Source organism: Sturnira hondurensis, unplaced genomic scaffold, assembly GCF_014824575.4.
Source record: "Sturnira hondurensis isolate 20B ecotype Veracruz unplaced genomic scaffold, ASM1482457v3 Scaffold0010428, whole genome shotgun sequence".
Lineage (NCBI taxonomy): Eukaryota > Metazoa > Chordata > Mammalia > Chiroptera > Phyllostomidae > Sturnira > Sturnira hondurensis.
Window position 1 is genome coordinate 22,683,342 of NW_028083059.1, and position 17,126 is coordinate 22,700,467.

General features: G+C 37.2%; 1 protein-coding gene across 5 annotated transcripts in view; it reads right to left on the minus strand.

The window, feature by feature from the left end:
* ROBO2 (roundabout guidance receptor 2) overlaps positions 1 to 17,126 on the minus strand; it is a 1,307,581-nt gene that overhangs the window by 18,395 nt on the left and 1,272,060 nt on the right. For all 5 annotated transcript variants that reach the window (XM_037059032.1, XM_037059034.1, XM_037059035.1 and 2 more), the window contains 2 exons: positions 10,816 to 11,076; positions 6,241 to 6,446 (listed from right to left, as the gene is read on the minus strand). In XM_037059032.1, the coding sequence (XP_036914927.1) occupies positions 6,241 to 6,446; positions 10,816 to 11,076 (467 nt within the window). The remainder of the gene's footprint in view (positions 1 to 6,240; positions 6,447 to 10,815; positions 11,077 to 17,126) is intronic.

The following is a 17,126-nucleotide window of genomic DNA, read 5'->3' on the forward strand; positions in this document are numbered from 1 at the left end:
GATATATTATAAATACATCAAACCTGTTGAGGTAGTCTACGAAAATACTCAATTACTTTCAGCAATATTTCTAAAATTTCCCTACTATTGAAACAGTTTTCTTAAGTGTTTTGCAACAAAAGCAAGGAATCAGGTCACACTTGCAAGTGCCCAATTTTCTAAAACCTGTGTGGTCCAGGAGGCCGGTGAGGCTGCCAGGTTTCTCTGATTTCAAAATGATCTGGTTTGGGAGTTCAAGTGAAAACCTCGAAAGACATAAAATACAGAAAAAATAGTGTCACAGTTTCTTTTCAGCTGTGGTATTTATGTGAGGTCCGGCCGTCCAGGAATTTTTTTGTTTCGTTGTGTTTTCTCTCACTTCCCAGCACTCAGCCTCACTTTTTGTGATCACTGAGGCCGTTCACATCTTGGCTCCAGGCTCATGAGATTTTCCTCTTGCCTCCCCCACTGTTGCCTTCTGTTTCTGTTTTCGTGTGGCAGAGTCATTAAATTCAGGAAATACTTATGCTTGACTCCCACCGTAAACGTTATAGAAAGAAGTACCGAGGGCTTCCCTGTCCTGTTAACCAAAATGTGGGTTTGGCATTTAGGAAGAAATACCACAGGACCCAAACAAGCCTGTGTGTGCAAGTTCTCACCAGAAAACAAATGTGATGTGCTGGGATCAACACATTTTTATGTCTTTTTTTAAAAATGAGCAAATAGGTTAAAATAAAATAAAAACTAAAAAATTATTTTTATTTTATTAAAAATAATTAAAAAATAAAATAAAAATGATAAAAATGAGATTTCCTTTAAAAAGTGCTGATAGGGTTGAATTTTGTTAGAATGAGTCACTATAAGTGAATATAGAACTAAATATGAGAAAAATAAATGAAAGGTATTTCTAAAAATTATAATTTTGATATTGGTTAAGTGTATGAGGCAATAATTAATGTTTTCAGAGCTAAAATTTTTATTTATTTATTTATTTATTTTAATTCTTATTCAAGTACAGTTTTCTGTTTTATATTCCCTGCCCTGCCCCCCCAGTGTCCCCCACCTTAATTATTGTCCATGTGTCCTTTATACTTATTCATGTGAGTTCATCTCCTTTTCCCCTATGATTCTCTCCCGTCTCCTCTCTGGACCCTGTCAGCCTGTTCCGTATTTGAGTGTCATTGGTCATATTTTGCTTGCTTGTTTGTTTTGTTGCTTAGATACCTGTTAAAGGTGAGATCATATGGTATTTGTCTTTCACCACCTGGCTTATTTCGCGTAACATAATGCTTTCCAGTTCCATCCATGATGTTGCAAAAGGTAGGAGCTCCTTCTTCCTTTCTGCAGCATAGAATTCCACTGTGTAAATGTACCATAGCTTTTTGATCCCGTCATTTACTGATGGGCACCTAGGTTGCTTCCAAATCTTGGCTATTGTGAATTATGCTGCTATGAATATCGGGGTGCATAGGTTCTTTTGGATTGGTGTTTTGGGGTTCTTAGGATATACTCCTAAGAGTGGAATTGCTGGGTCAAAAGCCACATTCATTTTCAGTTTTCTTAGAAAATTCCATACTGTCTTCCATAGTGGTTGTACCAGTCTGCAATCCCACCAACAGTGAACTAGGGTCCCCTTTTCCCCACAGCCTCTCCAGCACTTGTTGTTTTTTCCTTTGTTTATGATAGCCATTCTGACTGGTGTAAAGTGGTATCTCATTGTGGTTTTAATTTGCATCTCTCTGATAGCTAGAGATATCGAGCATCTTTTCATGTGTCTCTGGATCCTCAGAGCTAAAATTTTATGTTGTATTTATTCAGATGTGGAGAAGGGAAGGGGTGATGGGGGGAGAGAGAGCCATATGTTAAATAATAAGCTGGAAAGTCATTTTTCTCTTAAATATGCCACCTCCAGAGATTAGAAAAAGTTAGGCATTTCCAGAGCAGGGGTCACGGTAACTCATCTTTAGAGTAAGGCTGGTAGATTTTGAACGTCCTACCACTTAGCAAGTATGTGACATTGAAAAGGGCTTCAAACCCCACTGTGACTCGATTCCTTGACTACAGAAATAACAAAGAGGGAAGGGGGTGGGCGCAGGTATAAGAGGGCAAAGGGGGGATGAACATTGGTAGAAAACGACGACTTTGGGCAGTGAAGACATGACACGATACACAGATGATGTATTAGAGAATTGTGCCTGAAACTTCTATAATTAACCATTGTAACCCCAATTGATGCAATTAAAAATACGTAAAAGAATTGATCAATTCCAAAAAATAAAAAATAGAGAATAAAAGTAGCATTCTGATGATCAGCTGAGTTAATACATATTAAAACTTTAGAGCAGGAATCAGCACACTTTTTAGATAAAGTGTCAGCCACTAGATATTTTAGGCTTTGCTTTCTCTGTCATATGAGAATCTCTTTTTTTGACTGTCTCTTGTTTTCATGTAACCTTTTAAAAATGTAAGAAACATTCTTACCTCACTAAGACACACACACACCCACACACACACCAGGTCACTGTTAGGAAGAGTGCCTTGTACTTATTTACTAAGGGTTATATATGTGCAAGTTAAAATTATCATTATTGTTGTTACTATTATTGAATCTAAATTCTTAGCCAAGTGGTTGAAAGACAGGCATTTCAATAAATGTTTGTTGTGGGAATTAATAAATAATAGTTTTGAAAATAGGTTTTCCATTACTGAATTTTATAGACTGAATGTCAGAATCTTCTCAAAATTCATGTATTCAAGTCCTAACCCCTAATGTTATGTATGGCACTCAGAGGAGGGGCTTGTGGAGGCAATTAGATTTAGATGAAGTCACGAGTGTGGGGTCATCATGATGGGATTAGTGACCGTACAAAAAAGGCCAGAGAGCAGTCACCTGAGGAATACAGAGAGAAGAGAGCTGTCTGCAAATCAGGAAGAGATTCCCACTAGGAGCCTAACCTGCCGTCACTTTGATCTTGCACTTCCCAGCCTCCGGAACTGTGAGAAATAAGCGTTTGTTGTTTATACCACCAAGTCTATGGTATTCTGTTATAACAGCCGGAGCCGACTAAGACACGGAGTTCATGAGATACGGAACCACTGGTATTTTCCTCTTTTTCTTTGCCTTTGCCATTCATGAATCATCTCAAAATTTACGAAGTCTCTCAGCAATTTTTAGTCGTTATGAAAATATTTGGAATTGATGTACTCATTTCTTTATAAATACGGGCTCTATACCTTGTAAACTGCTGATATTCCTTAACATAGCAGCTGTTGGAACATTATGTATCCAGGCAAAATGCTGAATAACTTTATGTACAGGATTAGTAGCCCACCCCTGTGTTATAATTGGAATACCATTCGGGTTGGTTGCAGGGAATGGAACATCACTGTTAGTTCTATTTAATAAAAATGGTCATTAGTTTCATAAAAATGAAAATCTCTCACAGAGAATTCAGGTGAAAGTAATGACTAATTTATGTATTCACATCATACAAATTTAGAACTCAAGGAAATTGATGGCAGGTTCAGAGTCCTCTCTGTGGGTACTCACCATCTTAAAAACATAAAAATCTGGTAGAGGTAGTGTTTGTTTTATGATCCAGCTCATTTAGCACCATTACGCTGGCCTTAAGTGTCTGAAGAAAACATGAACGCTTCAGAATAATGTTTATTAGCACACTGATTGTTGATTTCTATAACATTTGGCCCTGACATACATCTACCTTACGACCATCACCATGTGCACATACACACATGTCCACAACACACTCTGACATACTCACAACCCTATTTATACTCTAACACACGTACATGCACTCTCACATGCTCAATTTACACATAATCACAAACTTATGAATATAAGATACAAACCCTGTCTTCACACACATGCATCTATATACACTCGCACACTCTCTACTCACAGTTTTTGAGAAAGTATATGTACTTTTACTTTTAACTTATATTACACTAGTGTCCTATGAAGCAAATTAAATCTTTGATCACACCTTTCACAGAAAAAATCATTGCTGAGCCAGAGAGAAAGAGAGAGAGAGAGAGAGAGAGAGAGAGAAAGAAAGAGGATGGAAGGAAGGAAGGCAAGAAAGAAAAAGAAAGTGAAAGAACAAAAGTCAGTTTTTCTTTTTTTAAATTTGGCTAGTTTTGTGTAGATTGCAACTTCTATTATTCATGGAACAAATGCATCATGCAACACATACCTAAACACCTGGAAGTTTTTTATATATGACAGTAATTAAGCAGTGAATTAAGCAGTAAAACAGACTTTTCTTAGCAATAAAAGCTTCATTTGGAATGAACAGTACACTAGTTACAAGAAGAAATGCAAATTGTTTTAACTAGTCACATTAGAGAGCCTAACATGTTACTAACAGGTGAGCATGCAAAAATAAAAATGCCATTCACCTGATTCATAGATATATTTTTCATCTTTGAAATTAAAACATTTAGCAAAAAAACTACATAGGCTACAGCTGATATTTTTGTACTACTATTGCAATTTTCTACTGCATTTCTAATGGAAAAGAGTTCAATATCATTAGTGAGATATGCAAAAATATGCTGAATTTTACCCTGAAGGAGATTGTGCTAGAAATTCAGGCAAAGGGCTTAACATAATAGTGTACTAATAAGTTTGCTCTCTACATTCAAAGATGTACACTTTTGCTCTCCTACCTTTAGTTAGATCTGGATTTCAAATCACAGCAGTATATCTGCAGTTCTTAAATCTTAATTAGCCTGACAAGCAGACAGCCCTCCAGGTAAGAAGAAAAACTGAAAAGTGGGCTCATGCATCACACATTTTATAGTTCAGGAAGGGATGCAGAAGGGAAATATAAGCACCAATGCTTCTCCATCACTGCCATAAAGCACTTTCCACCAGTGTTTTTCGAACTCTAATACATAGTGCAAAATCTGTGCAAATTGAGGAGCTGTTGGTGCAAAAATGAATGAAATAGGACTGTTAAACTATGCCTCCTGGGAAGGACATCATCAAGGTAAAGACGGAAATGGGTGGTTTTCTGAGAAGACCCAGGACAGGTGTGGGGTAGCTTTAGACAGGGTTCCTTCCACCACCCGTGACTGAAGCGGCTGTCCTACCAAAAGGAAAGTGTATTGTTTTGGAAATGTGTTGTAACTTTCTCCCTATCTCCTCTTGGGAGTATCTTCCTGTTCGGTGACTTCTTTTTGACCTTTTCTTTACACTGAGGTTGTTACATGTAGGACACGAGACTCCTTTGTCTGGGACCCTTGAAACAAGTCTCCTGAGGGAGATGCAGTCCTCCTGCCGGCCCTCTGCCCCTCTGCCGTCAGGGCTCCCTATGATGTGAGTAACAACAGCAATGCCTACTCCACCCATTTTTCAGCTTATCAGGATGAGCAGTCCAGACACCTGAACTTGACCTCTGGCATTATACGTGCCAAGGCAATTAGTAGTAGTTGTCTTTATAGCCATGCAAGAGGCACCTTTGTGTGTGTATGTGTGTCAAAGAATGGATACCTACTTAAACAGAGAGACTAAATTTTTACTGTTTTCCACTAGTAATTGTGTATATGTTCAAATTTAAATTTTTCCAGTATAATTTGATAAATTTAAGTCCTCTGAAGCAGCGGGCTTCAGTACTGAGACTGTCCTGTGAGATTCACTTGGTGAGTGAAGCAAGAGGAAGCCAGAGGAGTGAAGAGCAAAATATGTTTCTTGGGAGAGAGAAGCAGTTATTGGATCCAACAGTATGAAATGCATAAATGTGCCATTTATCACTCTACAAATTTTCTGCACTCTACAAATAATACCTATGCAGCCTTAGAAATACTTATTCTGAAGACTTGCTTTTTTCATCAATGAATGATTTTTCCAAGTGAAATATCAAGAAGCATATTAAGATTGCATTCACTCTGTATGTTGTTCCTATTATACAAAATATATCATTTTTAAACGTCAAGGTTTTTATATAATAGACTTGGTTCTCCTAGTAGAGTGAACTTTTCATGAAAGCCCTGGATATAATTGAGTTTTCTTTCATGTCTTTAAAGCTCTTTAAAATTCATGAATTTTCTTATCATTTTTGCAGCAAAGCAAAAGTACTTCTAAATCCTTTTTGAATTTTGGGTTTAATATTAACCTGTTTAAAATGTTACAGAAATAGATGGAGTGGAATAAATCTTACATAAGAAAATATTTGATTTTTGATGCATGTTAATGTTACAAATAGGTCAGCTTTATTTCCACTGGCACGGTCCCGTTACCTGTCACAGAGCTATCCAAGTTGTCCATACTGGATCCAGGTGTCTGCTCGAGCACTTTTAGGGGTCTGGGGATTTCTAAAGCCTCTTCCTCATCATCAGCATCCTCATCTGGAACATCTGTTTCCAAATCAGAAATCAAGGCTCCGGACATGTAACCTATTGGTGGAACTGGGGGCTGTGGAGGTTGATTATTATTTTGAATGTGCCTAGAATTTAAAAGAAAAAAAAAACCAGTGTCAGCATTCCACAAAAGTAGGATTAGAATTAAACAGCATGCTATGGTAACTAGTTTTCCCTTCTTGTTTTCCACTGCCTCACTTTGGAGCTCACAGCCCTTTCTCACCTCCTAGCCGAAGCAACGGGCTATGTGCGCGGGGTCGCCAAAGCAGCAACAATATATAGGCTGACGCACTCTTCACTCGGTGTTCATGGGATGACACGCAGAGAGAAAGAATACAGATCCAACACTATGTTGTATAAATAAATCTTCCAAAGAAGCATAGCAGTATTTCCTAACAACTGTTTAAAGCTGACTGGGGTTTTTTTTTTGCCCAAAAAGAATATAATAATTCTGTTCTGTTTAGTGCTGAATTTCTACTCAACTTGTGCCACCTGTGTGACCTGCTGGCTCTCATGGATAAAAGATGCCACATAAAGACCTACACCAACCCCACTGCCCTCAGCCATGAGCACACTCCCTTCCCCACAAGGCTGTCTTCCCGCATCACCCACGAATCAGGCGGACAGTTGTTTTCACTTTGAACGGGTTTAGGGTAGGAACGGTTTCTTTGTATTTTAGCTACTTATTTGTGGGTCTCTCTCACCCACTCAAGTCATATTAAACACCGGAAAGGCAGAAAAGGATCCTCTCAGGTCTCTGACTTTAGAACATGATGAAAGGATAACTTTCATTGCAATCTTGTGAAGCAGATGAAACTCTCTTTTCAAATATTTAAAGTGAAGTTCAATGTAAAGAATTGGTTTCAAATCACATGGTTAGTACAATGTAGAGCTGGACACTGGGGGGCAGTTGGTTTACTTTGTGCATATTCAAGAGTTTCTTCTAAACCATAAAGTGCTAAAGGAAACACAATGCATTTGTTACTGTCATTAGAGAGTGAATACACCACATGCTTTGACACATTGTCAGGGTTTTTTTTTGCCATAATACAAAGTATTTCAAAGACCTCTGCTATTTAAGGAGGTATAAAACAAGAGCTATACATGTTTACCTCCATATCATCAGGCACACATCTTTCATTTAATTGATCATGAATTTGAGGTCCTCTGTTGTTATTCTGCATTCATCACAGTTCACTCTTTGAAAAGTTAGGAAGTGTCCTAACTACTTTTACAAAAAGCCTTGAGTATTAATAACTACACCTTGCTATAAGTGTCACCTTGAACTCTATTTATGAATCAAGGATGTAGTGAGCCAACTGATGAGCAAGAAAATATAGGCTGATATTATATTTTTATATAGATGATTCATTTCCTCTAAGGGGGGGGACACTTTGCTCCTGGGAAGGCCAACAGGCTAACATCCTAGTCCTACATCACTGCTGACATTTCGTGATGGAACAGAGATACTTCAAGTGGTGAAAAATGTACTCCCTGAGTTTGACAAAACTAGGAGATACACTGAAATACAGAGAGGACACAATGTTCATAAGCATTTCCTAGGTGCTGTGCTGTGTACTTCCGGGCTCCAAATGAACAGCTCCACTCCAACTTCCCCGGAGTTGGAGCCTGGGAATTATTTTGGACGTGTTTCTTATGTGATGTTGTGCAGCCCAGAAGGAGAGGTGCTTCCATTCCAGCACAGTAAGGTCCTGTGTGAGCACATGGTGCCTCACTTCCCACCACGGGGAGTCAGTGACATTGGGAGTCCTCCCAGTGACATTCTGGAGGACTGTGGACTGAGGAGAAACACACTGAGGAAAGAAGCACGGCCTGCTCTGTGGGTTTCTGGAACAGATGGAGATGTACTCATTTGTTTACTCATTTAGCAAATGTTTATGGAGAACTCACTAAGTGGGCACTCTTTCAAGGGCAGGAAAAAACAGCAGTAACCAACTCAGGTGAACATCCACGCCTATCTGAGTAATAATAGCTATACTATAACTAGATTCTTTATGAAGTACTATGCAAATGCAAGCCCATTTAATTCTCAAAAAACCTGTGATGTATATTAATACACTTATCCTTGCTTAAAGAGAAGTTAGGTCTTGTCCCATGCTCCTGAAAGGCAATCTCTAAGTTCTAAAATGTTGTATCTAATAAAATGTCTTTTTGTTTACTCGGAGGCTTTAGGCTCCTCCAGAAAGTCCAATGTGATTTACTGGGGGAGGTCTGGGAGTCACAAGGTATCACCTTGCCTTCTGGAGGGGCTGGAGATGGAGGTCGGCCATGCAGGTGGTCACTGTGTCCATGTGAGCTTCCCTGGACAGTAACATGCCTTGTGCATCATCACACATTGGTGCTGGGAAAGTAACTGTGTGACTCTGTGCGAGGACCAGTGCAAGTTCTGTCTGTGAAACTTGCCTGGACTCTGTCCCATGCATCTCTTTTCTTGGCTGACTTTAACCTATACCTTTTCACCATAATAATAACTGAGTATAACAGCTCTCTGTGAGTTCTGTGGCTTTTCTAGCAAACTCTTGAACCTGAGGATGTTGTTGGGGGCTGTACTCTCACTCCCTAGGTGAGCTAATTGCTATTACCCATGTCACCTTACCAAGGGGGAACTGAAGCCCAGGCACGTTGAACTAGTTGACCAGCATCATACGACTAGTAAGCAGTGGCACTGGTCCCAGCCCTGGCTGCCCCCAGTCAAATTCCACACCAGGCCACCAGAATAGCCACTGGAGGGCCCTGTTGTCAACATATTTAAAGGCTGTCCAGGTGATTCCAAAATGCAGTTCGATTTGAGAACCCTGAGCTAGAATCTGTGCTTTGAGTAACCAAACCACACAGCTCATTAAGTTAACTGGAAGGGAATCTTCTGGCTTTTAAAGTAGCTGGCTTCGACTTAAATAGTGGTGTTTCATAAAGCAGTCTGATGCAAAATAACACTGCTTAAAAGTAGGTTGTCTCTGATCTTTTTACAAAATCCGATAATTGAAACTCCAATTCTAAGAAAAGAACCTATGTTTGTAAAAAGCTTTAAGTCAGGAGTGTCAAACTCATTTTCACTGGGGGCCACACCAGCCTTGCAGTTGCCTTCAAAGGGCCGACTATAATTTTAGACTGTATAAATGTAACTACTCTTTAAGTAGGGGTAAGGAGCTTGGCGCTACTGCCGGGTAGAAATAAGGTACGGGGCCAGATAAAGCAAAGCAGAGGGCCGGATTCAGCCCGGGGCCTTGTGTTTGCCATTTGTGCTTTAAGTGAATATTTTTGGTTTTAGTATCTCTGCATATTTAGCTGTATTTATATATACATGTATATGTATATATATATATTTCATTTCATTATTTTTTAGACCCTTGCCTGAGGATACATTTATTGATTTTATAGAGAGAGGAAGGGAGAGAGTGAGGCAGAGAGAGAGAGAGAGAGAGAGAGAGAGATCAATCGGCTGCCTTCCACACAAACCCCGACTGGGACTGAACCCACAACCCAGGTGTGTACCCGTGACCTTACAGTGCATGGGAAGACACTCCAACTCACTGAGCCACACCAGCCATGGCACATATAGTGCTGTATTTTTAAAATAAATAGTTCATTAGCAGTGAATAAAACATCTTATTATCAACTTGTCCCAGTAGCCAAAACTACTATAAAGAAGCAAATACTATTTCATAAAAATTTACTCTAACTTCAAGCAATCGGTATAAATCAACCGAAGATAATTAAAGGGACGACATCAAGATATTTTCAAGAGTCAGGTTTATACGTTTCTATTTGGGAGAAGAGAGAGCAAATAAGAGGATTGTTTTCACTTGCATTCCTGTCATATTTTCATAGGATATCTAAGAAGGTTTCTATTTATTACCTTTGAAAGTGTATGGATTTTTTAGAAATAAAGAAATTTGGGATTTGTAATTTATCTTATGTTTTTAATGCATTGGCTATTACCAATATTATCATTTTTCCTGTCTCATTTAATTAAGCCCAAAGAAGCTCTTTTAATAACTGACACTGATCATGTGTGATCTGTAGAAGCTTACATTTATATATTCACAACCACATACAGAATTAATTGTAGACAGTCCAAAGAATCCAAAAGGAGTTTTTTTCTTATGGTATTGGAAGTAAGTTCAAGGAGAAGCTAATTAGAAGTTAAACTATAAATTCGAAAAGATTCTGGTGTAGCCACAAGCACTTCAGCCTGAAATTCAACAGATCTAACTTCTTGCTCCAACTCCCTCAAACTAGTTATGTGACTTGGGTCAATTTTTTTAAGATTTCTTCCATCAATTTCTTTATCCAGATGATTAAAAAGTTGTATGAAAGCATTTCTAACCCCAGCTGTATAGTTCCACGAGACCCCCTTGTGAATTTAGTATAAAGAACATTTCCTCTACCCATGTTCTGAAACCATAGGACCCCCAACCTAATGAGGGTGTTTACCATGCTTGCTTTGCGATGTCAAACTGATAGGCCCTTGTCAACTCATCCAGGTGAGCTTGCAGCATGGGCTGCATCTCTTCCCGTGGGGACGGAGTAAGAGTTGCCGTGGACTGCTGTCCAAAGGAAATAGCAGGAGAGGAAGCCACTCCTCGGACGGGAGGTGTTGGGACACGGTCATCATCTTCTTCCAGTTCATCTTCCAGGCCCTGGTGTAAGTAGGTTTGCACTGGTAATGGCGGGCACCAGCTATCGCTGTCATAGCTACAAGTAAATGAGAAAAAACCCACATTTTCACTGACACCCATGCATGTAGACAATTATACTGGCAATGACAAACAACCACAATAGTAACAACAGTACCTAAACTGTTCCCTCAGTTTATTTCCTCCTGATTTTAAGTTGTTGGTGCTACCATAATAAATCACCTGGCTGTTATCTTAGTTTCTAATCATAATACATCTGTTGCTTTCATATGTCAATTTACTCTTAAAGGATCTTATTGTTACCCCACAGTTACAAAAGGCAGTAACTCCCCAACAAAGTCATTCATGTGGAAAAACCAACTGCTAATTAAAGACAATGAATTAATCTAGCATTTGTAGGTTTCACTATTTTCTTCTGTTCATCCTTGTGTACCGACACAATACGCCTATGTTGATCACCTGAGAAGTGCTTGAGAAATTTATTCACTCTTATTCTAGAACTATGCTAACTTTCATTCCACAAGACATGTTAATCATTAAGATTTCATGCTACAAAATTACTCATTAGCCCTTTGATTCTCCTAAGTCTCTTAATTTTCTCAGTAGAAACTCATGTCTCCCTGTATTGCAAGACCTAAAAGCTATAAAACAGAAGTTCAAAATTTAGCCCTATGAAATGTATATTTTTTAAAAAGTGTTTTTTTTTCTTTTAAAACAACATATTTTGAGGGACTCTGGTTAGGGAATATTGAAAAAGTAATTCTAGAAATTTTACTTGTGACACACAATCACTGCCATTTCTATGCACCACTTTGGGTGGAGATGTTGCTAGTAGCAGAGGCTGTGCATGGGGGCGGGGACAGGGAGCATGAGCAAAATCTGTGCTTTTTGCTCAAGTTTACTGTTAACCTAAAAATATAGTCTACTAAAAAACAGGATTTGTCATCCTTTCATTTAACAATTATGTGTCAGGTGGCAGGATCTATTCACACAGCATGAACCCAATGGGGTATACAGATATTAAGGAAATAATCAGCTATAAAAAACTATAGGAACAGAGCGGGGGCGTTGAAACTAGCGTTGAGGTTGTGCAAGGCTATGCTGACCCTGGGAAAGAGGATATTCTAAGTGCCACATGTGGTGGTCTGGAGAAAGAAAAAAGTTCAAGTATTTGGAGAATTCAAGTAGTTCCCTGACCGGCAAGAGCTGGCAAATGAAGGTTGGCCATAGATGAGGCAGAAGAGGGGAGGAGGGGTCAGTGACCTTGCAGTAGGCCTCACCAGCTCTGAGCAGGAGTTTGGAAGTTTGCCTGTGGGTGATGGTTAGTTACTGCCAGGTCTTGAGCAGGGAATGATATCACCTTTGGCTGTTCAATTTTCTGCTCTTGTTGAAGCTACCTGAACAATCTTCTACCTCAGAGTGTTACAAACTGAAGACTTTGTTTCAGAATCCCTGATTGGTATATCATTTTAGAAATGCCATCTATATTTTAGCACAAACAAGCATATTTTAATATGTTACAAATAAACGATTTACATACTAGGGAGTACCCTTGGTTGAAGTAGTGTTCTCATTAACTGACTACATAAATACCAACCCGAGAACACACATTGCTCTGAAACAATGCCATTTTTCCTGTTTTTTCTGTTGGAGATCATAGATTTCATTTGAAGAAAAGATTGTGTGGAGTAAAATGTTTGTAGCCCACTGTGCCATTTGGATTTCTTGCTTTTGGTTTTATGAATACTCTAAGCAACCCTGTATACCACTTAAAAATTGGTCTATAAAAACATTAGAATTTTTTGAATAAAATATTCACTGCTCTTCTGTCTATTAAATGTCTAAGTCTCAATCTACCTTTTCAGATTTTTTTTTTCAGTTTTTCAATAAGAATCTCCTGCTCAAAATAAATTGGTTTGTTCTCTTTTTGTATTTTTCCATCCTGGCCCATTAGTCTAAAGAATTCAAGTTATTTCAAATAAACTTCACTTCCTCAATTTCACCTATTTTAATCTTAAGAATCCTTCAAGCTACAAGCTTCAAGCTAAATCCTATACATTTTATAAAGATTTCCCTCATGAGGACAAATAGCATTGATATATGACTCTTCTAAACTTCCAATGATGATATTTTTGGACATTTAGTTGAAAATTGATTATATATTGTCTTATGCCATATCCAATGTTGGATTCTTTAACTATTGTCTAACTTATTTTAGTATTTAAACTTTCACATGTTAATAGTATATTTTCCTCAAGTATATTTAAGTATTGTTAAAGTTATGAAATTGAATTATTTTTGTTTGGCCACACTTGACATAATATCTTAAAATAGTAGGTGACAAACATATTTATTGATTTAAAATGAAAACATATAAATTGCTTCATTAATAAAAATGCTTAGGTTTCTTCTCTTAACTTATTTAACTTTAAATGATTACATATAAAAGGTCTGTGGAAAAAAGTCTAGCCATTGTTAATATAACAAGAATGGTTTGCATGGCATCGATGTAACCTGGCAGCCAAGGAGAGTGGACTGGAATGTGTGTACGTGAACAATGATGACTTCACTGTTCTAGTCAATGGGGACAATAGACACTGTTGAGTGAGCATGTGTACTGTGTGGCCATTGCCTTCTAAATGACTGAGTGAGCACAGCAACAAATCTGCATCAAATTTTGCATATGCTTGAACGTTCCTCCGTGGAAACTATTTGGATGATTCAGAAGGCCATAGCTATGGGCAACTGGTGATTGGCAGCTTCATCATGGCAATACGTTCCCTCATGCATCACATCTTGTGCTGAGTTTTTTTTGGCAAAACATCAAATCACCTGGATACTCTGCCCCCTTACAGGTCAGATTTGGTACCATGCAACTTCTGGCTTTGCCCCAAACTAAAATCACCTTTGGAAGGGAAGAGATTTCAGACCGGTGATGAGACTCAGGAATACACAATGAGGCAGCTGATGGCTATTGAGAGAACTGTGTGAGGTCCCAAGGTGCCTACTTTGAAGGGGACTGAGGTGTCATTGTCCTATGTACAATATGTCTTATATCTTGTACCTTCTTCAATAAATGTGTCTATTGTTCATGTTACATAGCTGGAAACCTTCTGGAATATACACAGACACACATACACATATATTCCACAATGTATTACATGACTAAAAAGTATTTCAATAGCTACCTCACTGAACTAGATTGGGTGTTTCCCATCAATTGTCCTAGTCTTCTACAAAAATAATCTAGGACAGAAGTGAACAAACTCTGTACCCCCATGAAACATAAGCAACGCTGAGAAAAGTCCATGGATTTATGTCAGTCAATGGTTTGTGCAAGAAGTGGAACACAGAAATAGAGGGAATTTTAAAAAAGACTAGGAGAAGAATATAAGAGAACAGATGAAAGAAATTTGGGACCTGGTGCATATGGTATGATGGGGGTAACTAACTGCTTATCTCTGAGTTATTCCTGACTTAATCTGCTCTAGAACAACTAATACTTAGATTTCATGCCATTTCTGAAGATGGGCAAGAGAGAAACAGATGTCTCTATAAATGTTATGAAAATTATGGGTCTGTTTTTAGACTTTTCTTCACATTTATGAATATGCATCTCACTTGAGTGATGAAATTTCAACATAACATCCAAAAGACCGTGAACATGCTTCTAATGCTGAACCAAAGTTCTTTCCAGCAACCTTTTCTAGAGAAGCTTTTGTTCTTTGACTTATTGTCAGTGAAGTGTGAGGCATCACACTGCCTGTCGTACCCATGAATAATGAGAAAGATGACAACAAATCAATGTTGCATGTGAACTAACTTGTTAAAGGCCAAATACAAATACCAAATTACTAATAAAAATACAATAAAGTTCAACACCCACAAAAGCTTGCCAATCTTTGAGTGCAGCACGAAGCAGAGCATACGTTTTCTTCTGAAGTACCACTACACTCTTTCTAGCATTTTAGGGTTATATTAAAAATACATTACATTGATAGCCAAAAAAACCACCCCTGAATATATTTGAAACATTTTTGTCCAGTTGAGAGAGACATCTTGATGAGAGACCATTTACTACTGTTGCTATGGCACCACTTAAAAATTAAATACATCCTCCATTTGGACAGTGATTTGATCATTTTGATATTTAGTGCAGTGGTGGGGGGATTCAAGAAAGGGTTGGGAAAGTTGATAATATCTAAATTCTTAGAAATAATATTAAACATTATAATAAAAAACAAGATACAACCAGTGTGGTTTCTGGTCTCTGCTTCCCACTCTTGTGAGCTCCCTAGGTCAGGGATAAGACCTTCCTTACTAATTTTGTAGTTGTTTCTTTCATCTCCGTGGCCTTCTTTTCTAACACTGCACTTAATGCATTTAATGTACTTGGAAAGAAATGTGTTGAATAGGTCTGTAGTATGATATGTTAAAAGCAACAAAAACAATGTATTACCGTATGAAGTACAATTTCGGAATCCTTGATTATTCAAAATAAAAATTATTAAAAACAAAAAGGTGACTTCTAAAGTTTTTGTTTGTTTTTCAAAAAATTCTTTAACCTGAATAAGTTTCAAATCAAAGTATATAAATAATTTTATAGAAGATCACTTCTGCAAAAATTCAATAATAACATCAGTATAAATAATTTAGGAAGTGTTAAAACATCTTTGCTTTTCAGTATTACAAATTTACACATTAGAAAACACAAAAATATAAAGAAAAAAACAAATAAATGGGCAAAGCTTTCCCAAATCTATCATTTTAACTTATTCTCATCACACTGACTTTAAATGTATTCTCATTACATACAATTGTAATAAAAACTTTGAAGTGTTCATTGAAAAAAAGCCCTAAGAATATGGAAATTAAACTTTGCTGTCAGTTTACTGATAGGTTAAGACTTAACTACTATTTCAATTAAAGAGTGATACATTGTTTCAGGAAATACAAATATTTAAGACAAATGACTCAAAAGTAATTAGAACTAAGCTACATATATGTCCAAAGATTTTGAACACATAGAGTTAACAAATATTTTTCTTTACCTATCTAAAATATCAGAGGGATATTTAAAAATATTTTAGAAAAAAAGATTTTCTAACATAATGTATTCTGGCTGAATATTAAAATAATCTGCATTCCCCAAGTAGTTATAAATAATTTTATATCATGATGTTCTGAAAACAATTTGTATCTAAACCAACATGTGTTATTTTATTAACAAATGAATATTTCAAATTTTACTGTGGGGCAACAAAATAAGTGAGAAGTATAGAAATTATCTGGAATGAATAAATTTTATCCCAATTGGTAACAGGTACTATTATAGTCTTTGCATTTTTAAAGTAGACTTAATGTGAAAAGAATAAAAAAAGATCTCAAGTTATATACAGTTTTCATGTGATTGGAATTTAAAACTTCATGCTTACACATATTTAACAGTACTAGTTTCTCTTCCCAGTTTACAAGTTCCACTTGCCCCTTTCTGAGAACAGCCTTTAAAGTGAAGATTTCTGAGCCCTGTACTATTTATTTGCTATGGAATACATCTCTGGTATTTCTTTGCCCGGAGCAACATGGGCAATGTGCCATGCGACATTGGCCCATTTATTTTACCAATATGAATTACATTAGATCATATGCAGAGTTTTATTTATTTTTTTAAGTCAGAGAAATGTGGTGTGCTCTCAGTTTCTTATTTCAAGTGTAAACTTATTTTTTTAAAGTAAAAAATAATGATATGCATATATATGGGAACTATAATTCCATAGAAGCAAATGAAGCCCTTTGGAGGGAAAGAAAGATAAAGAGAAAAACATAGAAATATGCATCTGTGCATATATGCATATCTGTACTTATATATCTGTGTAGATAATGGGTACATCGTATGTATTACCTAACTGGAAGAAAAGACAGCTTTTTGATGGATACAAGTGCTGTGACATGGAAAAATCCACCTGGAGACTTCAAAGACAGCAGTAATATAAAAAGAAAAGAAGATGGAGAAAAATGTATATGTACATGTGATCTTTATGTGAAACAATACAGAAAATAGACCATTATTCAAATAGATTGCATTTTAATGTCTCATTAAAGGTTTAA